Source organism: Cimex lectularius, unplaced genomic scaffold (assembly GCF_000648675.2).
Source record: "Cimex lectularius strain Harlan isolate CLEC.00 unplaced genomic scaffold, Clec_2.1 scaffold14, whole genome shotgun sequence".
In the NCBI taxonomy this organism is placed as follows: domain Eukaryota; kingdom Metazoa; phylum Arthropoda; class Insecta; order Hemiptera; family Cimicidae; genus Cimex; species Cimex lectularius.
The window spans coordinates 1,276,088-1,299,307 of record NW_019392637.1 but is presented as its reverse complement, the minus strand read 5'-3'; the positions used below and the strand labels follow the sequence as shown (position 1 = coordinate 1,299,307).

Genomic DNA, 23,220 nt, shown 5'->3' with positions numbered 1-23,220 from the left:
AGAAAGAAAAATAAAGAAAAAGGACATAAAAAATAGATAACGACGAAAGAAAAAATAGATAAAGGAGAGGTGGGGAGGGAAAGAGAAAAAACAGTTGGGATAAACAGAAGATAGGGAAAGAAAGAGAAAGAAATGGATTTGGACGAAAGAAAAACACAGATAAAAGGAGGTAATGAAAAAAAGAGAAAGAAATGGAGTTAGAAGTAATAAAACAGATAGGATAAACACAAGATGGGGAAAGAGAAAGAAATATAGATAGGGTTAAGAAAAAGGAGATAAAAGGAAAAATAAGGAGAAATAAATAAATAAATATAGACGTAAAGAAAAGAGATAGGATAAAGACGAGATGGGGAAAGAAAGAGAAAGAAATGGATATAGGTGAAAGGAGATAGAAAAGAAAAGGAGACGAAGAAAGAGAAAGAAATGGAGATAGAGGTTAGAAAAAGAGAGAGGTAAAGAGGAGATGGGGGAATGAAATGAAGATAGATGTAAGTAAAAGAGAAAATAAAGAGGAGATGGGGAAAGAGAGGGAATAAGATAGAAGTAAGAAAGAGAGATGGATAAAGAGGAGATTGGGAAAGAGGAACGAAATGGACATGGAAGCAAGAAAAAGATATAAAGTGGCGATGGGTAATGAAAGAGAGAAAAGTGAATATACAGGTAAGAAAAAGAGATGGTAAGGAAGGAAAATGAGAGGGAGAAAAATAACAGAAATCACAACCTAAGGTGTGCATCATGCCATACAAAAAATCGAGACATTTTTGTCTCTGGTTCGGTATAACGTGCTTGCTGAATACTCTACGTTTTTCACTACATGCAGAAAGTAGGCAAAGGTTTTTTTGCTTCAAGTGAGCATGCAGGGGGTGGTCTACAGGTTTGGACGAGGGAGCTACTGGCAGGTATGCAACGGTGCACGCTTCTTACCGCAAGGTCCCTGGTACTTGAGCTCAATCCCGGTTCTCTCCTTGGACGAACACTTGGCCATGTTGATGGAGCAGATGTCCTTGTAGTCGACACCGTCCGATCCGCAGACCGGCCTGCTCCCCGAGTGATCGCCGTAGTCGGGACACGAGGTCGGGCACTTGCACTCGGCCGACGTGCCGTCCCTCGATACGACGCAGCTCTCGCCCGGGCCGCATTTCGTCAGCTCGCACGGGCCTCCGTCCGTGCCGCCTGCGGGCAGGTAGCAACCGGTCGTTGACGACAGCAGACCCAAGAGTAAGATGAGCATCATGGCTTCCTGGCATCAGAGAACATCACACCGATAGGCCGAAATATCGGTACCGTCACACTCAGGCTATACGACCCATGACCCCATGACCTAGCTAAATCAATTGGCAGTTGCTACCCAACCAAATCCCACAGTCGAATCAAATCTGTTCATAACGAAACATAGCACCCAAAGAGAAACTCGTTCAGGTTGATGACAATAAAGGTCGACAGTCGTGGCGTAAATTCATTAAAATTTACCCTTCCCCCCATCCGGCTTCAATCAACAAGTGCGATTTGAATAATTTCTGGACCGTGTTGACTGTCGGCATACGACGGATTCTAATTTACGATTGTCCGATGGAAATTAGACGGTGAGAGAAGGTGGTCCGGCACCTCGGAGGACCATAGATAAAGTGATTTTTCCCCAGTACAAAAACAATTATATAAGTTAACGAATTGTAATTAAGAACAAAAATAAAATCTTCAAATAAACTTGTAGATACCATTGCTATGTAAATAAGAAAGATTTGAAGTTAATCCGGCCCCAGACTACGAGAGATGGCTGAAGGATAGAAAGAGATCAGTGGCTTTCACACTTATATTTTAATTTTTTTCATTTATGAAGTTAATAGGTGTGAGTGGGTCTATTGTGTTGGAAGGTGTTTTCCTTTGATTTTGGTCCTCCGGGCTGGCTACTTTTCTTCTTCGGGTTTCCCCTGCAATTCATAATTGCTCTGGCAGGATTAGTTTTTTCAACCAATTTTATGATCTTTAATTTAGTATAGATTATAAAAAATACCATACTGAAAATCAACCAAGCCCGGAGAACTACAAACGTATTTTTCTTTTGAAATAAAACTCCCTGGCTGAAGGATAGAGACGAAAGGTTTTCACTCTTAAATTAAAACAGAAAAAGGTTTTATTTATATAGTCAATAGGTGTATGACTACTGTATAGGAAGGTGGAATGTGTTTATGTTGTTTTGGTCCTCCGGGACGGATATTTTTCATTTTTCGCTTTTTCCTTTACAATTCATAAATGTGCAAGTCGGATTTTATAGTATTTTATTTTTATAACATTACAAAAAAATATTGGAAATTAGTACGTTCTGGAGGACCACAAATGTTTTGTCCTTTTAAAATAAAACTCCCTACCCGAAGAAAAAAAAAGATTGAAGGCTTTCACACTTATATTTTAATTTTTTTAATTTATGAAGTTAATAGGTGTGAGTGGGTCTATTATGTTGGAAGGTGTTTTCGTTGATTTTGGTCCTCCGGGCTGGATCTCTTTCTTATTAGGTTTGCCCTCTACAATTCATAATTGTCCTGGCGGGATTAGTTTTTTCGACCAATTTTATGACTTTTAATTTTGTATAGATTATAAAAAACACCATATTGGAAATAAACCCGGCCCGGAGGACCACAAATATATTTTTCTTTTAAAATAAAACCCTCTGGCTGAAGGTTAGAGATAAAAAGTTTTCACGTTAAAAAAAAAGGTTTAGTCTACCAACATAGTCAATAGGTGTGCACTACTGTGTAGAAAGGTGGAATGTGTTCATGTTGTTTTGGTCCTCCGGGCCGTATTTTTTTCGCTTTTTCTTTTACAATTCATAATTGTACAGGTCGGACTAGTTTTTACAGCCAATTTTATAGAATTTTATTTTTATAACAGTACAAAAAGTATTGGAAATTAGACCGTCCCGGAGGACCACAAATATTTTGTCCTTTTAAAATAAAACTTCCTGGCTGAAGGAATGTGAGAGTGAAGGCTTTCACACTTAATATATAAAAAAAAATTCATACAGTCAACAGGCATGAAACTATTGTGTAGGGAGAAGTTTATGCTACTGCTTTGGTCCTCCGGGGCGGATATTTTTCTTTTTACATGTTCTCTCTACGATGAACGTTGGCCAAGTCGAATTTGTTTTTGCGGTCAATTTTATGAGAATTCCGTCCTTGTTGGCTGGTTTTGAGAACTTATCCTGTCGGACCTACATCGCCAAGAAAGCGCCTTTTGAAATTCCGCTTCCAACTTCCGGTTATATTCTCGTGGGGGTGGGGCGGTTTAAAGGCAGTTAATAAAAAAACTTTCCCCGGCCGGAACTTTTTCGAGAATCCTAGGAATTCCACGGTCTTGAGGAAGAATAGCGGCCAGGGGATGGGAAGAAGAAGTCCCGCGGGACTTAGGGCAAAATATCGGAATTTAATTAGAGAAGTTTTCGTTTTTTCCCTCCGGAAGAAAAGGGTAAGGTTGGAAAATTGGTTTTTGAAATGAATCTGGTTTAGCCTGAGGTGTGGACGGTCGTTCTGTTTAGTGAAAGGATCACTATAAAACACATAGTGTCTATGTGTTTTTCAGTTTTTACCTAGTATCTATTGGGTTGAAAGATACATTTCAGCCCTTTAATGACTTAAAATGAAGTCGTTAAGGGATTTAAAAAAAAAAATAGATACCTGACTTTTCACGGAACCGCCGACTGCCGAGGCTCCGGGCCCCGACTCGCAGCGCGCCCCGACATGGGCCGAGGCGAGGGTACCCGCCGTTGGAAAACTGTGGTAAGACTCGGTGAAAATCCTCGGGAAAAACTTCACGGGGTTTTGGAAATTAAAAAAAAATACAACCGAGTTGGCCGATGCCGAATCGACACTAGCCGTGCGCATGGGCACGAGATCGATTCGGCGTCCGGGGGTGGGCTCGGTGCCCCTGGCGGAACGGGTTACAAACTTGTGTGCTTTCCTGGACGAAAAAAACAATAACAATTAAAATAAATAAATAAATAAATAAACCAACACAAGAAGAAAGAAACATTACACCCCTCCTGTAAAAATCTACACCCTAATATCTCAATTTACACTCACATATGAAAATAAACACACACACCCAACACGATCATAAAATAAATACACAATTAATTAAAAAGACGTCTTTTGAAAGAGGGTGAAATATTCACGGCGCTCCAATTATGCTAATGTGCATGTGGTCGGAACGTATGACTTATCTTCCAGTTATTTTTTTATTTTCTTCTTATCATGTTGTTTCTTTTCGTTCTAAGAGCTCCAACGTAGAAGAATAGATACAAGGTGTTAAAGACAGGTGTTTGTAGATAACAAAAGCCTCAAGAATTTAGAAGGCTCAAATGTTCTTTTTGTTTTTTGTTATGAGTTCCTGTGAGGCGGGAATTTTGTCAGGATAACAGGAGTTACGGACAGGAGCTTGTTGTTAGAAATAGTCACGAAAGGAGTTTGTACTAGAAGGTTAGGAGGCAAAAATATTTTTTCTCCTTTTGCTATGAGCTCCTGTGGGGCAGAAATTGAATCAGGATGCTAACAGTTAAGGACAGGAGCGTGTATCAGAAGAGAAGAAACTTAAATATTTGTTATTCTTTTGCTACGAGCTCCTATCGGGCAGAAACTCTATCAGGATGACAGGAGTTACGGGTAGGAGCTTGTCGTTAGAAACAGTCCAGGAAAGGAGCTTGTACTAGAAAATTAGGAGGCAAAATATTTTTTGTTCTTTTGCTTTGAGCTCCTGTGGGGCAGAAATTGTATCAGGATAAAATCGGTTAAACAGGAGCTTGTTGTTATTAGGATACCAGGAAAGAAGCTTGTATCAGGAAATTAGTAGTATTATTTTATTCCTCTCTTTCTTTTCTCCCTGTTCGTTAACTTATTTATTTTACCTGTATCACACTTCTTCTCGTTTTGTAATTTTTTTATATTATATTTTTTCTTTTTTAACTTACTAATTTTTTTCTCTTTCAATTTATTCCACTATCTTTTTTATCTGCTTGTTAAGTTATTCCATTCCTTCTGCCTCTTTTTCTCTCTTCTCGTTTTGCTGTATTTCAATATTATTTTTTCTTTCTCTACTCACAATTTTTTTTCCCTATTAATTTATTACACTCATTCTTTTTTCTCTGCTTATTAACTAATTTCTTACTGTCTATTCCTTTTATTTTCTCCTCTTTTTGGTATTTTTCTATATTACTTTTTTTCTTTCTTTACACACGATTTTTTTAATCAATTGATTCCTCTCTCTTTTTTCTGTGTTGTTATTTCTTTCCTTCTCTCTATCATTATCTTCTTCTTTTATTATTTTTCTATATTATTTTCTTTCACGCATTTTTTGTCAATTAATTTATTCCACTTTTTCTTTTTTTATATTATTATTTCTTACTATCTGCCTCTTTTACTTTTTCCTGTTTTTGTTATTTTTCTATATTGATCTTTTCTTTCTCTATTCTTGCATTATTCTCTATTATTTTATTTTATCTCTTTCTGTTTCCTCTATGTGTTAAATTATTTCTTTTTGCCCTTATCACCCTTTTCTCTTTTTGTTATTTTTCTCTATATATTTTTTTCTTGCTCTACTCTTTACTTCTTCTCTATTACTTTAATCTTTGTTTTGTAAAGTTATTTCTTTCTTCCTGCCGTATCACTCTTTACTCTCCCTCTCACTCTCTCCCTCTCTTTCTCTCTGTCTCTCTCTTCATTTTCGAACTCTATTTACTAACTTTCTTAATTTCTTTCTCTCTGCCTCACTCACTTTGTTCTCTTTTTCTTTATTTTCTCCCGTTTTTTCTTTCTATGCTACATTTTTATTATGGTCTCCGTTTCGTTTTTCTCTATTTCTTTTATTGTTTCATTCTCTCGCACTCTCTTCTCTATCCTTTCTCTATGTGCGTCTCATACTTGCTCTTTTCTCTATTTCTATTTTTGTCTCATGTTTAATCATCCCTTTGGCCAAGTTCACTTATCAAATGTTACCCAGTCTCTCTCAACTTTTCACAAATGAACTTCAAACGAAAACGAATGTTTTGCTTTTATGGTCCTCCGGGCCGGACCAGACTTGAAATCGATCCGAACTGAGTGAACGAACCCCGGGGCCGGTCCAATCCTCTTTAAAACTTTAGCCTTTCCCGTTGTGCTTTCTACTCATGCCGGTGAAAGGAGTTTTCTCTCTCTCTCTTTCTCTTTTCCCGTCTCTCCCTCTATCTCAGCCGTTGCGGGATTTAAATAAGGATTTGAGTAAGGCGATCCACTTACTCGAAGGGGCCTTCCTTTCCGATTAAGTGCAAAGGGGCTTAAGGCCTCCCCGCCCCCTTTCCCATTTTAAGCATGCGGCTTAGCGGCAAGTGGCCATTCGGCTTCACGGTATAATAACCGGACGGGCTTTAGAGAAAAATAAAAATACAAACGGGAAGGAGAAAAAGGCAAAGGATTCCTTTCTTTCTCGAGTTTCGAAAGGTCTGAACGGTTATGGTCCTCCGGGCCGGATACGCCTAAATTGTTATTAGGAGATATCGCATCATTAATATAATTCATTGAACAATCTGGCCCGAAAGGAATATGAATTCAAGAATCAATAATAAATTTTTCTACGATAATCATCGAAACTCCAAAGCGAGGAAAGTGGGTTGGAAAAAGAGAAGAATTCACCCCCCCTCATTAAACCGCCTCCCCTTAGCTATAAAATAGATAAAAGAGTGCAACGGGCCGGGGAGGACAAGAGGGAGCTCGTGGAACTGCTAATAAGAAAAGGTCCGCTAATTAAACAAAATTACAGCCGGGCTGTTGCCGAGTTTGGTTTCCATCCTTTCATTTCTAAAACCGTTTTTCCTTTAATGGGCGGGCGTAAATATCGCCCTAGAACGCCGGAGGAGAGAGGAAAAGGAGGAAATTTAGGGCCTCCTTTTTTCCTAACAGGGAACTGTTTGAACACGTTGTCATTATATTTTTAAAAAGGATTGTTTTCCCCTCTTCAGTTTCATTTTTTTAATGGTTAAAAATATCTCCACGTCTCCAGCATATTCTTTTCCATAGGACAATTGTATACGACTGTAAATAAAAAATGAGAGAACCGGCCCGAGGGCCAAATAAACACGTGGTACAAGGGGTCACGAAAAAACAACACGTTCACTCTCATAGCTTTCTTATAAAAATATCTCCTGTGCCATGTACTCGTACATTCGCACATTTTTCCCTAATAGGAATGCATAGAAAAGGCAACAGGTTCCAAAATGTGTTATATACTGATACTATTTTTGCCTTGCAGGAGCTCTTAGCAGAAAACAAAAAAAAATTTGAGCCTTCTAGTCTCCTGATATAAGCTCCGTTCCTAGAATCCTATTAACGACAAGGTCCTGTCTCTTACTCCTGTTATCCTGATACCAGGAAATCACACATATCTACCTCACAGGAAATCACAACAAAAACGAAAAAAAACCTTTCAAACCTCCTGATTTAGGACATTTCCTGGTATCCTGCTCAAGAGAGGCTCCTTCTTTATCTCCTGTTATCCTGATACCATATCTACTTCACAGGAGATCACAACAAAAACGAAAAAAAAAACTTTCAAACCTCCTGATTCAGGCACATTTCATGGTATCCTGCTCAAGAGAGGCTCCTTCTGTATCTCCTGTTATCCTGATACCATATCTACTTCACAGGAGATCATAACAAAAACGAAGAAAAACCTTTCAAACCTCCTGATTCAGGCACATTTCGTGGTATCCTGCTCAAGAGAGGCTCCTTCTTTATCTCCTGTTATCCTGATACCATATCTACCTCACAGGAGATCACAACAAAAACGAAAAAAACCTTTCAAACCTCCTGATTCAGGCACATTTCGTGGTATCCTGCTCAAGAGAAGATCCTTCTTCCTTACCATATCTCCTGGAGCTTACAGCAAAAAAACGAAAGGACATTTCGATGACAACCTAGTTCGCCTATAAAAAAGGACATTTGAGCCTAACCTCCTGATTCAATCACCTTTCCTGATATCCTAACGACAAGCTCCTGTTCTCTACTTCTGATATCCAGATATGTTTTCTTCCACATTAGAGCTGTTAGAACAAAGGAAAAAATATAAGCCTTCTAACCTCCTATTACAAGGTCCTTTTATAGTATACTGTTAACGACAAGCTCTTGTTCGCAACTCTCGTAATATGGATAGATTTCAGCCCTTCAGAAGCTCAGTAAAAAGTAAACAATTCATCCTTCTCGAGGTACAAGCTTCTTTTCCTCGCCATCCTGTTGTGATAAACTCTCGTCGTTAATTTCTTTCACCCTGATAACATATGCTTCGCAGGAGCAAGCTCCGTTCTTCCTACCTGTTAACAACATGCTTCTATCCAAAACTTCTCATATCCTGATTTCTGACTTACAAGAGCTCATAGAAGAAAGGATAAAAATAATCAAACATGGAAGATTTTGCTTGTTTCTTGATAAAAACAATCTCCAGAACTTAAGTACGTTTATCCTGTAATTAGAAAAACCACCTCGATAAATACGATAAGGCGATGATCAGCTCATTGACCTCCGAAGTTGTGAAAAGGCCAGATTAACCAGACTCGATGAAACAAACGTGGCGGAATGGAAGGGGGTTGTAATGTTATGCGGCCCTGTTTTTCCCCCTTCGGTGACAAGGTGTTCTACCCCTTTCCCCGGTCCCGTTGATGATGAAGTGGCTAATTATACAAAAGAGGACCCACTCACCCGGGCCGAGGGAAAGGGCCAAGGGGAAGACATCTGTTAGCGACCTCCCCATAACATCATTCTTCCTGTCCTTCACATCCGTCGCTCCTGGGACCTTTTGCATCTTGTAGAACCCCCCCGGGGTGGGCGGAGGGGCGCAAATAGCTGGCGTTCCAGATATGAAGCATTTCCGTGAGATAAACGTCGGGTTTCATCTCCGTCCCAATCGCCTTTTAGGAAAATAACATCGCGAAAGGTCAGACGATAACTCCTCATATTCCCGGTGCCGCCGTCCCGAGCCTCCTTCGAGAAATACAAACAATAAAATATTTCATCGTAAACGGACATTTTCATAAGACATTTTTCAAAAAGGGCTTACGAAAGGACGACAATCTCTTCTTATTTACCTCATTGTATGTTAAGTTCAGCTTTAATAAGCGTCAGTCCTAGCTGCCCTACTTCCAGCTTTACCTTACTGTGATTTACGTTTTGTTCCTCCTAGGACAATTGTTTGCGATCGTAAGAAAGACCCGAAGTACCAGATGAACAGCCTCCTTCAGGCATGGTGTAGACACCTCATTACTTGGTAGAGATAAATTCCTATTATCCTAATAACGACAAGCTATGTTCCAAAACTCCTGGTATCCTGATACTCTTAACTATTTCATAAGACAGGAGCTTGCGGAGGCCAAAACGCTAATTTCTATTATAATTCTGATCACCTGTGACAAGCTGCTTTTATGATATTCTAATGTAATGGGGAAAATGTGTCTCGATGAGAGAAGATAAGGACAGGAGCTTGTTGTTAACAGGAGGCTAGGAAGGAAAAAAAAGAAAGCTAGGAGGCAAAAATATTTTTTCTTCATTTCCTATGAGCTCCTGCGGGATAGAAATTCTATCGGGATAACAGTAAATAAGGAACTTGTCGATAGATGGATACTACGCAAGAAACTTGTAAGTTTAGTAGGTTGAGTACATTTCTTTTCTTTCCAAAAGCTCCAGTGGGGAAGAAAAGATATCAGGATATCATGAGTTACGTAAAGGTGCTTGTCGTTAACAGAATACCAAGAAGGTTAGAAGAATCAAATGTGCATTATTTTTGATTTCAGGTCCTAAGAGGCACGCATGTATCAGGATGAGATGAGTTAAGGACAGGAGCTTGTCATTAACACGATACCGGGACAAGAGCTTAGAGGGCTAAATTCTTTTTTAAATTCTTTTGCTCGTATGAGGAGGTTGTGTTCAATAGGATTCCTGGAAAGGAGCTTGCTTCAAGAAGTTAAAAGGTTCAAATATACTTTTTGTTTTTTGTAAGAAGCTTTTATGGGGGTGAAATGGTATGATAGCAGGAATTAAAGACAGGACTCATATTCATAGCACGTGCTAACAGGAGCTTTTGTCATTTCCTGCCATCCTTCGAACAAGATCTATCAGAAAATCCTTATACAGGAGCTTTTGCGACTTGCTGCTTTTGCTGTGAACAGGAGCTCTTAACATCCTGACATCCTGTTAACAGGAGCTCTTAACATCCTGACATCCTGTTAACAGGAGCTTGTTTAACATCCTGACATCCTGTTAACAGGAGCTTTTGCGAGTTCCTAACATCCTGTGAACAGGAGCGCTTTTAACATCCTGACATTCTGTTAACAGGAGCTTTTCCGAGTTGCTGCTTTTGTTGTGAACAGGAGCTTTTAACATCCTGTCATCCTTTTAAAAGGAGAGCTTTTGCTTGTTGCTGCTTTTACTGTGAACAGGAGCTCTTAACATCCTGACATCCTGTGAACAGGAGCGCTTTTAACATCCTGACATTACGTTCAAACAGGCGCTTTTACGACTTCCGTACAATCTGTGAACAAGAACTCTTTTACCTTCACACATCGTTTTAAAAGAAGTTCTAATCCACTTATCATGTTAACTGGAGCTGAAGTAATTATTACATTTTTTTCCTTCTTCTCGGGAAAAAAAATTAATAAAGCTCAAATAGTGGCAGGACGAACCGAGAAGAGAAGCGCGAGAAACAGGAAGCTATTCGCGGCTTGCAAGATCCTGATCGGGAGGGCACTGGTTCCGAGACTGAAAAAACAAAGAAAAAAAAGCAAGGAGAGTCAGTCGGATATAGACATTCTGAGGAAGAGGTGGTCTCCGCGAGGAAAAGAAAACATTGTTTTTTAAAAAAGTGTATGTGTGTGTGGTTTGTGAACCTAGTCGGGCTGATCGAAGAGTTCCTACGAAGAGGAAGGGGCTGATCCCGGCATGTGAGGAGTGATCCCGTGAGTTGGTACTTTCAATTTCTTATCAGGCCTGATAATTCTGGACTAGAGACATTAGCTATAAGTTTCGGCCTTTTGTTAGCTTTTAATTTAAAAGGATTTGTCTATGTACTTGTAAATAGAATAGTTGTGATTAGTATTCATTTTTGTAATCGTAGTTTTAAACCTTAAGTAAGATAATACCTTAAGATATCTTGCTTGTGTTAACGAATTAACTGGGATAGAAGCCGGAAGAACTTCATCATTTAGCTCCCATCATAACCCTGGTTGGAAGCGCCATCAGAAGAAGAGAGCCAGAAGCGCTACATCGCTACCCTTCCTTTTCCCTTTCTTCTTATTGTTCTACTCTTCTTTTCCTTTTTATCCCCTGGTTTCGGTATTTATCCTTCCCCACCGTGGCGCTCAACGTAACACCTATAAATAAACTTTCACCTCCTCACCGACCATCTCTTGTCTCTCCCTTCTCCACGGAGCTACCGCCAACGTACGTGCAGCCGCAGTAAGGAAGCTGAAACATAATTTCCTGTCTTTCTCTAAACAGGAGCTCTTATTATTTCCTCGCACGCTGTTAAAAGAAGATCTTGTATATCCCTGGCATCCTGATACTCTGAAATATGAAAAATGCACCGATTTTTTCAATCTGTACGCAGAGAACCTTGTCTTACTTCCTGCCATCTTCTAAACAAGAGCTCTTGTAACTTCCTGAAATCCTGATACTCTGAAAAACGCAACCCGCCATTTTTTCAATCTTTCCACTTAATTACACAAAAAGTATATCAATTTTCATAGGGTAATCATTGTGCCTTTCTGTCGCATTCAATTAGAATTTAACATGCCGATGCGCATATAATTGAAATCGAACTTTACGATGTATATAAGCAGAAATATAATCGAACTTCGTCAGATTTTAACGGGGTCTGCAATCAAAAGAGTTTTTTCACCTTTCCTTCTAGCCCCACGTCTCACAAAAGGCGTTCATAAATTTTTATCGAAAAAGGGTTGCTGATGGCGGGGGGGGGGGGTGTTTTGCGAAGTGGCTCCACCAGGCCCTTCTTCTTTTTTCCCCTCCTCCCCCATGATGCAGGAGAACTTGTTCAATCTAAGGCGAAGGCATCGCACGGACTCCAAGGAGGCGTCTGTTAATGGAGTTATGGCCGAGTTGAATGGATATGCTAATCCCGCTCGCGAGGGGGGTTTGGGAAAGGGAGAAACGATAATACGCCTCTTCACGGTTTCCTCTTGCGGGAGGGGGTTGAAAAACTTTGAAACCAGACCACCTCCGGGTGAATAATACAACAAGCAATTTCACAAACTCCCGTCCTACCGGTGAAATATCAACAACCCATTTTACGCCGGACCTCCGACATTGGTGAAAATCCGAGAGAGGGAGAGAGAATTTCCCACCGGATTCTTTTTTTTTTTCTATTTATACATCGCGTAGGACAGCCTCGAGGAAACAAGATCTTTAGGAAATCTGTAAATAAATAGTACAAAGCAGTTCCACCCTAACTCAAACAAGAACAACCCCAAAATGAGAATACCTGGGCCTTCCTGGCGCCCTGATACAACTAAAGGGCAAGCTCAGTCAATAAACAATTGATTTTAAAAATTATTTTGATCAAGGAGCATGTCGTTAAAAGGATATCAGAGTAAGAGCTTGTATCAGGAGGTTAGAGAGCTCAATTGTTCTTTCCACTTTTGATGAGGTTCTATGGGGCTGAAATGGTATCAGGTTTCAAAGCATTTAGATTTAGTCGTTAACTGGAAATCGGGAGAATAATCAAATATTCATGTGTTTTTTGCTACGAACTCCAGGACAGAAACTTGTATAACGAGGTTGAATTCGTTTCCTTTTGTTATAAGAGCTCCAATCTGGAAGAAAGGCTGTCAGAATATCAGGAGTTACGGACAAAAGCTTGTCGTTAACAGGAATCCAGGAAAGATCTTGTTTGAGGAGGTTAGAAGGCAAAATGTATGTTATTGTTTCGCTATGAGATTCTGTGGAGCAGAAATTATATTAGAATAACAGGAGTTAAGGACAGGAGCTTGTATCCGGATGTCAGAACGCTCAAATGGTGTTTTTTTTTGCATTGTATCAGGATAACAGGAGCTGGTCGTTAACAGGAGTGCACGAAAGAGCTTGTATCAGGAAGTTAGAAGTCTCAAATATTCTTTTGTATTTTTCTATGACCTCTTTTGAGGACGAAATTGTATCAGGGTAAAAACAGTAAAACAGGACCTTGTAGTTAGAAGGTTACAGGACAGAAACTTGTATAACAAGGTTAATAGGTTGAATTTATTTCTTCTTTTTTTTTTTAAAGTGCTACAATTTGGAAGGAAATATCTCGGAATATAAGGAGTTACTGACAGGAGCTTGTCGTTAACAGGATACCATGAAAAAGCTTGTATCAGAAGGTTGGAATGCAAAAATATGTGTTATTCGTTTGCTATGAGATCCTGTGGAACAGAGATTATATCAGGATAACTGTAGTTAAGAAAAGGAGCTTCTTATTAACCTAATACCAAGGCAGCAGCTTGTATTTGGGTGTTTGAAAGCCCAAAAGTTCTTTTGTATTTTGATATGAGAATCTTGTCGTTAGAAGGATACATGACTGAAACTAGTATGAGGAGATTAGTTGGTTGGATTTGTTTCTTTTTGTTATATGAGCTCCAATGTGGAAGGAATCTCAGAATATAAGGAGTTACTGACAGGAGCTTGTCGTTAACAGGAGACCACGAAAGAGCTTATTTCAGGGAGTTAGAAGGCAAAATTGTAGTTTGAGATCGTGTGGGACGGAAACTGTATCAGGACACTATGAGTTAAGGATAGGAGCTTGTCATTAACAGGAGACCAGGAAAGAGCTTATTTTAGGGGTTAGAAGGCAAAATTATTGTTTGAGATCTTGTGGGACAGAAACTGTATCAGGACACCATGAGTTAAGGATAGGAGCTTGTCATTAACAGGAGACCAGGAAAGAGCTTATTTTAGGGGTTAGAAGGCAAAATTATTGTTTGAGATCTTGTGGGACAGAAACTGTATCAGGACACCATAAGTTAAGGACAGGAGCTTATCGTTATCAGGAGACCAGGAAAGAGCTTATTTCAGGGGGTTAGAAGGCAAAATTATTGCTTGAGATCTTGTGGGACAGAAACTGTATCAGGACACCAGGAGTTAAGGACAGGAGCTTGTCATTTTCAATTTAGCAGGACAGGAGATTAGAAGGGTCAAATGTGCATTCATTTTTTATACGAACTGCTGAGATGCATGTATTGTACCAATATGACAGAAGTTACAGACAGTAGCTTTTCATTAACAGGATACAAGGACAAGAGCTTGTATTAGGATGTGAAAGAGGTTGATTTTTTTAAAAGGCCAAACTTTTATATGAGCTTAAGCTTAAAGTTCAATAAGGATCGACTCTAATCACAGATTCCACTGTTAATATGGAATTTAATGGGTACTCACCAGAGACTTAATTCTATTAAAATTTTAGAACGCTCAAAAATAGTTTATTGTGTTTGTGTAGTAAACGAAGAATGAGAAATAATAGTAGTAAAAGTAAGAGAGAAAGAAACAAAAGTGTAAAAAGTCATTCGGCTTTTGAAATGAAAAGAGGAATAACAAATCAGGACGATCTGGCAATCAGCGTTGACAGTGGTAAAAGATAGAGGGGAGTCACGCTATCCGGTAAACACTTCTCCACTCCCTCAGACACCCTTGGCGTTTGTATATATGAAAGTACTTTTCCCCTTGTTCTTTTCCCTCCTCAGAGTGAAGAGAGATCGCTTTAACACGGAGTGTTAGGGCAATTAAATTAAATATGACCAACTGCACGAAAAGTACGACAAGAGCTCTTTCGGATTTCACAACTGATACAACTAAAAATAACAAACACCGTCGATATTTTTCTTTATTTTCTGTCAGAACCTCCTAGTTTTTTAGTATCCTGATAGTTCGGCAAATAGTCCACCGACCAGGAGTTCTTGGTAATTTCTTACATCCTGATACATTGAACGACGTCTATCCGTTTACGAAGATAGCTCCTAGATTCATACCATCCTGATAGATGCTAATATACTCTTTGTGAACAGGAGCTCTGTTTGACATCCTATTAGCAGTAGCTCTTGTGAACAGGAGCGCTTGTAAATTCCTCACTCCTTGTTAAAAGAAGGTTTTTTTTCAACTCCTGACATCCCGTTAATAGGACGTCTTGTCAATTCTGGACACTTTGTAAAGACAAGCTCTTGTAACATCGTGACTCCCTGTTAACTGGTACTCTTGTCAATTCTTTACATCCTTTCAACAGGAGCTCATGTAACTTTCTCGTATTCCCTGAACAGAACGCTTGGCAATTCCTGACTGAGTCCTGCAGGTTCCTGATATCCTGGCAATATGAAAAGTTTTTAACAATCGATTTTTTTCGTTAAACCCAAAAAGGAGCTCTTAGTTTCGTGGCATCCTGGTAACATGGCCTAGCAAAGACGTTTTCATCGATACTGGAAGGAGCTCTAGCAACAAGGACGTGAATAAGTATCAGGATATTATGAATGTAGGAGGTTCTCGGACAGAAAATAATGAAAGATACCCACGGTTTTTGTATTTTTTTTGTTGTCCAACCCATCCTTCCCGCTGAACCAACACGAGCTCTTGTTACTTTCTTACATCCTGATACGGTGAATAATGGGAGACAATCGATTCTTTTCATTTTTTCAAAGCAAGAGGTTTTTAGCATCCTGATAGAATGGAATATGGTCCACATCCCATACTGATCACTGACCCAAACAGGAGCGCTTGTAACTTCCTTACACCCTGTTAAAAAAGCTCTTGTCAACATCTGACTGTTAAGAGGAACTCTCGTCAATTCGAGACACTTTGTGAAGAGGAGCTCTCGTGACTTCCTCACATTATGTGTACGGAGCTCTTTGGCAATTCTTCTTTGTGAACAGGATGTCTTTCAGTTTCCTGACGTCCTGGCAGTATGAAATGTCTTTGATTATCGATTCTTTTTATCAAAACCAAACAGGAGATCTATTTTATGACTTCCTGGTACAATGACCAATGACAAACAGTCGATAGTTTTCATTGAAACTAGCCGAAGCGACAAGGAAGTATCAGGGTATTATGAATATAGGAGCTCCCGGGACAGAAAATAATGAAAAATATCGACTTTTTAAAATATTTTTTGTTGTATCAGGATGTCATGAAAATAGGAGCTCTTGTCTGTTTTTTTAAATAATTGACGACTTTTCATAGTATCAGTATGTGGAATTGACAAGATCTCTTGTTGGGTTGTTGTTTCTTATAGTTGTTACTTAACCTTAAGTTAAAATTTCCTTCATGGGATAGGATTCGAACCTAGAACAATTAGCGTGGTTTATGGGACGCCGAACGAACCCATATCCTTTGTAAATGCTTTCATTCTGATACTTTGGATAAACCGTTCGAATTAGGGTCGAAACACTTTGTCCACAACGACACACGGCTTACACGTGCCTTTAAGAAAAACTCGTCGGTCCCACACCGCCACAGCTCATAAATAATGCGCGGAGGAGCCGGTTTAAATTAATTCGCCATCCTCCGCCTCCTGTCCCATGTAACGAGCCTAGGTTTCGAACGGGCCGTGATATACTGCGACAGATGGTACATTCGAGATGCGCATATGCAATCTCATAGGAGTACGACTCGGAATTAACAATGGCCCTCCCATTAATATTTATAATAAAACTGTATTCTAAGACAATTGGGTAAAAAGGGGGGGGGGAGAAGGCGCGGCTTATTAATTACACGGATGCGTTATTAATTTGACCCTTTTCCACGTCGGGTTGTCAGCGAGGGACTTAACAAATCGGTTTCATTAAAGTCCCCGGTGTAAAAAATAGAATCTTATCTCTTGACTAATTAATCCTCGGGGTGTTTTGGCCTAATCTCACGGGAGACTTTTGTCCCTCTTTTCTTTTTCTGTCTGTTCCCCTAATAAGACGGGCTTTCTGCAAGCCAGGTGCGTTAAGTCCCACGGTTTTACGCCCAGCTCATCAGCGGCTGATTGCACCCACCCCCTTCCAAAAAACATCAAATTATTTAAAGAATAAGGAGAAAGAAGATGAATATAACGAAAAACTCTCAGGTCAACAAATATACAAGACACTTTTTATTGCGTGAAATTCCAGGTTTTAAAAATAGCAAAAGGGTAACAGTTCATTCCCGCATACTCGGTCATCCTAAAAAGGATTCTGAGGATCTTTAACGTCCGTCCACACCTGGCCTATTCGGCCTTATCGGACGTTTAGATTCTCAAGATGAGAGCTGACGCACCTCCGCATACGATAGAATAGTGTTACTGCCGCAGCATTAGTGTAGAGGCAGCTCAGCCCAGAAGGGCCAAGACAACCTCGCTCCTCGCTCGTACCCCCCCCCCCCCCAAGTGGCCGGGTCTGCATTGAGCATCAAACCGTATGCCGCGCACGGGTTGTTCTTACCGTAGCCGAAATACATCAGCCCGGTCTCCCGCGCGCTCCCTAGATAGAGAAGGCCACATCTCCCAGAGTATTGGGGCTGCCCTAGCGTAGAAACTTCGGATTCGCTCCAGCCGCGGTTTTGTTTTAAGTGGAATATCTAACTACCCCCTAGAGGAGCACCGCCAACGGTAAAAACCTCCTGTCGAACTCAGCCTACACCTGCCATGCGCATTCGAGAGACCTAGGCTGACCACCATATGCTCAGCCTAGGTGGTCCGATCCTTCGCTTCCCCAAGGGTACCACGCCGGTCGTACGCACAAAATGCAAAGCATACTCGAGTAGGAGAAACCGATCCGCTACTACTCACGCATTCTAGGAACTATCCAGAATAATCATCGCGTCTTCAAAGCCTATACGCTGCCGTCCGATCCGCCGTATCTCGTGAGGCCGGATGTATAACGGTGGTCATACGCAAGTTTCACGAACGTCTCAGGCAGAAGACAGCCTCTTCTCTATGTTCCCGCCAAGGCGTCACCACAAGCAACCACGAAACCATTCCCATTGAAAACAAGGGCTGATTTTGGAACGTTCTGTTACCCCGTGGTACAGATGGTCATGCACCCTCCCCCGTCTTTGCAGACAGGATCTGGTACACTGACCCTCGTGTGCCTCTGATAAGGTGCCCATGCCGACCCGAGGCTGACACGAGTACGGCTTGTGCTTTAGAGAGGTTGCCACGCCCTCTAGGCTGCACCTTTATTTTGCGCTTGGATACCCCCCTTGTAACCAAGGGTTAGGAGGGGTCATTGGATAGAATGAAGGAATCTAGATTGAGAAAGGGCCGTGGATGAGAACTCGAGGTGAGCCGTTTCGGTGTCTCGAGCCTCAAACCTCACTATACCACAAGGATTACGGGGACGACTTTCCGATCTATCAGGACACTAAGAGTCTAAGAGCTTCTGGCAGAAAATAATGTAAAATATCGACAGTTTTTTGTTACTTTTGTTGAATCAGTATGTCAGAAACCTAAAAGAGCTCCTGGTAACAGGGTATCAGGAAGCCGCTGTACACTCAGATTGGAAAAATATAGGAATGAAAGAATCGACGGTTTGCTGCTTTACGTAGTTATCAGGATGTAAGAAAGAAACAGGAACTCGTGGATGGTTCAGTGGAGAGAATGCGACAAACTTCTTTGCGATATGTCAGGGATAACAAAAATGACAAACTCCTGTTTGTATCAGGGGCAAGGATGACGTGACGACTTTGCGATCTATCCGGACACTAAGAGTCTAGGAGCTTCTGGCAGATAATAATGGAAAATATCGTCAGTTTTTTGTTACTTTTGTTAAATCAGGATGCCAGAAACCTAAAAGAGCTCCTGATAACAGGGTATCAGGAAGCCGCTGTACACTCAGATTGGAAAAATATAGGAATGAAAGAATCGACGGTTTGCTGTTTTACGTAGTTATCAGGATGTAAAAGAATAAAAAAATGTTTAATGGAAAGGCTGGAAGTTTTAGCCCTTCTTTTCGCTCTCTCTTCCTGATATCAACTGCTATAGGAACCAACTATTATTCACTGTATCAGGATGTAATAAAGAAACAAGAGGTCGAGAGTTATTATAAGGTGTAAGTTTTAATTGAGTGATTGAGTGTGTCTCGCTGTTTAAGATTAAATCGTTATTCGCCTTGTAAATTGTTAAATTGTCAGTTTTTGTTTACTTTCTCGGCCTCGTTTGTTTTCCCCATTGTCAAAACCAAACTCCATCAAAACTTCCAACTCTTTATTATAACAGCCCCCGTTTATTTCAGTGTTGTATTAGTACGGTCGAGTTTGGTAATTGTGTTTGCTAATTTTCGACGCGGAGTTTCCCCTTGCCCGCCCGGTTGATTCCCATCAGAACGGGGTTAACAAGAGCACGCTAGCCGCGGAGAAATCCGATCGAGCCGCCCCTCCTCGCTGGCACCATCTCACGAGGATCATCGCGCGGATACCCGACAATCTCGCCCCCTAATGAACTCACCCGCCGACTGGCAAAAGCCGTTATAACAACCCCAACCATTTCATAATAACCGCCCGGCCGAACAAGGCCGGTTTAATTAATATTATTATAACCGTGTGGAAGTTTGGACACCTTACGCCTTAAGATTGTCTTGGGTGTTAATCAGAGGTCAGATGAAAAACCGTGGACTTTTGCATCCTCCTCCCATCGATATTTTTCATTTTAGTAGGGCTGGAGCTCTTAGATTCCTAGTATCCTGATATATCGGAAAACGGCCCACCTCCATACTTCCATGGATTTAATAAGGAACTCTTTTAACCAACTCACATCCTGATACAGAGATATTACCAACATTTTGATTCTAAGGTATACTTCGTCAACGTGCCAACCCTATCAAGATACTAAGAATCAAGGAGCTCCTGTCTTAGAATGAATGTAATAGACTGTCAGCCATTCGCTGTATCAGGTATCAGGCTGTATGATACCTGGAAGACACGAGAGCTCCTGTCAGGGTCAATAAGAAACTGATTGCCATTTACCATTATACCAGGGTCCTAATATTGGGTTGTCCGGAAAATAATGCAGGATTTTAAGTTTTCATTAAAAAAAATCTATATAAAATATTCTGTTTACGTTTACAGGATTACTCATTTGTATGAATGTCAACACTTATTAATCCTCTNTACCAACACGTTGGGAGAAATGTATTGAGAGTATGGGAAATTATTTTGATTAAAGAACATTGCTTTAAAGTAACTAGTTTCTTTTTTTTTGTTTAATACCAAAATCCTGCATTATTTTCCGGACAACCCAATAGAATGACGAGTGGGAAGCTAACGGTTCTTTTCACTGAGCTCTGTAAACTTCATGGCCTCCTGTTACAGTGACAAGTTGAACAATCGTTTATATTCATTATAATTAATATAGCATCCAAGATTCTTAGTATCCTGATTGGAAATCGATCTACACCCCATTCTTGACACTGAAACAAACCAGAGCTCTTGTCCTGATATCTTGTGAACAACCGCTTGCAGGTTGCGGTCCTGTTAAAAGTTTTAAACCCAAGTGAAAAGTCGTAAACAATCGATTAATTAATTCCATCAAAGCAAAGCAAGAGCTCCTAGATTTTTACCATCCTGATAGATAGGCAAGTAGTCCATGGCCCATCCTTTCAACTGACCCAAACAGGAGCTCTTGTTACTTTCTTACTTCCTGATACAGTGAATAATGGCTGACAATCGATCCTTTTCCTTCTACTTAATACAGAAGCTCCTACATTTTTAATATCCTGATAGATCGGAAAATAGTGCATAGCCCATCGTTTCAACTGACCTAAACAGGAGCTCTTGTTACTTTCTTACATCCTGATACAGTAAATAATGGCTGATAATCGATCCTTTTCCTTGTACTTAAGACAGAAGCTCTTGATTTTTAATATCCTGATAGATTAGAAAGTATCCCAAACTGGAGTTCTTGTTGTTTTCTTTCACCCTGGTAGTTGTCTCTTCCTATTACGTATTGTAAACGAAACAATTCGACGTTTTGATGTTGTGGAGAGGAATGTTTCCGACCGGGAACACGTCTTCCTCGATAATGGCTCCATTAGGAGGCAATTACCCGTCCTCCTTTGATCGCCCCTTTGTCCCCAGGCCGTCTCGTGAGTGGGCCGGAGGATTTAATTACCCGCCGATGGATCGATGGCCGGAAGTCCGCGGGTTACCGGGTTTAAGCGACTTTATCGAAAGGACCTAGGGACAAAGGGCCCTTTATAATATTAAATCGGCATTGTTCAGACACAATGCTCATTCTCGGGTTAAAGATGTGTTTTCCCTTGTCCTACGACGGTACCTTTTCACTTATTTTGTCGGATGTGATCATGGAGAAAACCCTGTTAAAGCCCCCTGAACAATAGTACGTCTTTCGGACCGTTTCCGCCACTCTGAACATCTGGAAACAACATTCATACCGCCGGACAACTGGAGGCAACTATTTCCTCGCGGGGATGGGTTAGGGGTCGGGGAAAGGGCATACCCGAAACCCTCCACCCGAGGAATTCTCAATCCTCCAAGAGAGAGAGAGAGAGATTGAGAGAGAGAGAGAGGGAGAGAGAACCGGAGAAATTATGCACCCCACCGGCCACGGCCCGGATGGGGGCGGTTTTACAGCTATATATTAATAAGTTAGATTTCGAAGTGAGATTTTGGAGTTTTTTTAGATCGCTTATCATCCCTGATTGGTAATATTTATTTAAAAGAGATAAGAGTTTTTTTTGGTCGGGGGTGCGAAATCAGCAACAGCCGCAGACGCCCTGTTAAATTAATTTGGCCCAGCTGTTTACACAAGTCCCTCCATCGAGTTAATTAATTCCAAATCTCGTTGTTTTCAACCCCCCTCCAACCCCTCTGTTTGAGTTTGAGCCGGATCAGCGGCTTGATTGATTGTGGGCGAAAAATGCGAGACGTAGCGGACCTTAGACAAAAAAACCTGTAATGAATATCCCGTACATAATCATGTCTCACTGGAATTTACTAGTCGCTGTATAAACTGGGATACCGCAGTGGCACTGCCGAGTCAGGGATACGATGGGGTAGAAACCGCCACCCGCGACCCCTTTGGCAAGAGGGGGAATCTAATTGCCTTGGCTCAGCACCCCGTGCCGCCCTTGTCCGAATTATTTACAGCCGTTTTATTAGATTTCATTTTCACGGGAGTCGTGTCCGCGAATTGCGGAAACGTTCGATGTACTGGTCTCGAAAGGACTCAAAGTACACCTCACAAAAAGGAGGAAGGAAATTAGCATAATTGAAAATTCGGAAAAAATCCTTCCTCACCAACTTTTATAACTTGCAAAAGAAGCCTGGCATAAGAGAAATCGTGTAGACCCAACACCCCGAACACGGCGAGATAATGAAACAGACCACGAGGATAGACAGACCAGGGTGATCGTTAAAGATCAGTAAAAAATGATCCCCTGGCTTAGTAGAATGGCAAAAATCGAATGTCACTATTCATTGCAACAGGATGTAAGAGAGTAACGAGAGTTCCTGTTTGGATCATTTGAAAGTATGGGATGTGCACTAATTTCCAATTTATCATCAATTTGTCATTACACACTGTATACTTGTATACAGATGTGGGAAACAGGTTATGTTCGGGTCAGTGAGAAAATAGAACATGTACTTCGATTATCTGCCATTATTCACTGTATCAGGATTTAGAAAAGTAAAAAGAGCTCCTCTTTCAGTGGGTTGAAAGGATGGGCAATAGACTATTTTCCAATCTATCAGGGTATTAAACGTCTAGAAGCTTCAGTTTTAAATAGCAGGAAATATATCGATTGTCAGCCGTTATTCACTGTATCAGGGTGTAAGAAAGTGAAAAGAGCTCCTCTTTCGATCAGTTGAAAGGATGGGCACAGCAACAGACTATTTTCCGATCTATCGGGGTATTAAACATCTAGGACTTCTGTTTTAAGTAGAAGGAAATGTATCGATTGTCAGCCATTATTCACTGTATCAGGACGTAAGAAAGTGAACAGAGCTCCTCTTTCGGTTAGTTGAAAGGATGGGCATAGACTATTTTCCGATCTATCAGGTTATTAAACATCGTGGAGCTTCTGTTTTAAGTAGAAGGAAAAGTATCGATTGTCAGCCGTTATTCACTGTATCAGGATTTAAGAAAGTGAAAAGAGCTCCTCTTTCGGTCAGTTGAAAGGATGGGAAATAGATTATTTTCCGATCTATCAGGGTATTAAACAATTAGGAGCTTCTGTTTTGAGTAGAAGGAAAAGTATCGATTGTC

General features: G+C 40.6%; 1 protein-coding gene across 1 annotated transcript in view; it reads right to left on the bottom strand.

The window, feature by feature from the left end:
- Positions 1–23,220, bottom strand: part of LOC106662963 (agrin-like) — a 190,272-nt gene that overhangs the window by 14,009 nt on the left and 153,043 nt on the right. Inside the window, 1 exon segment of the mRNA XM_024226944.1 lies at positions 925–1,173. Coding sequence (XP_024082712.1) covers positions 925–1,173 — 249 coding nt within the window.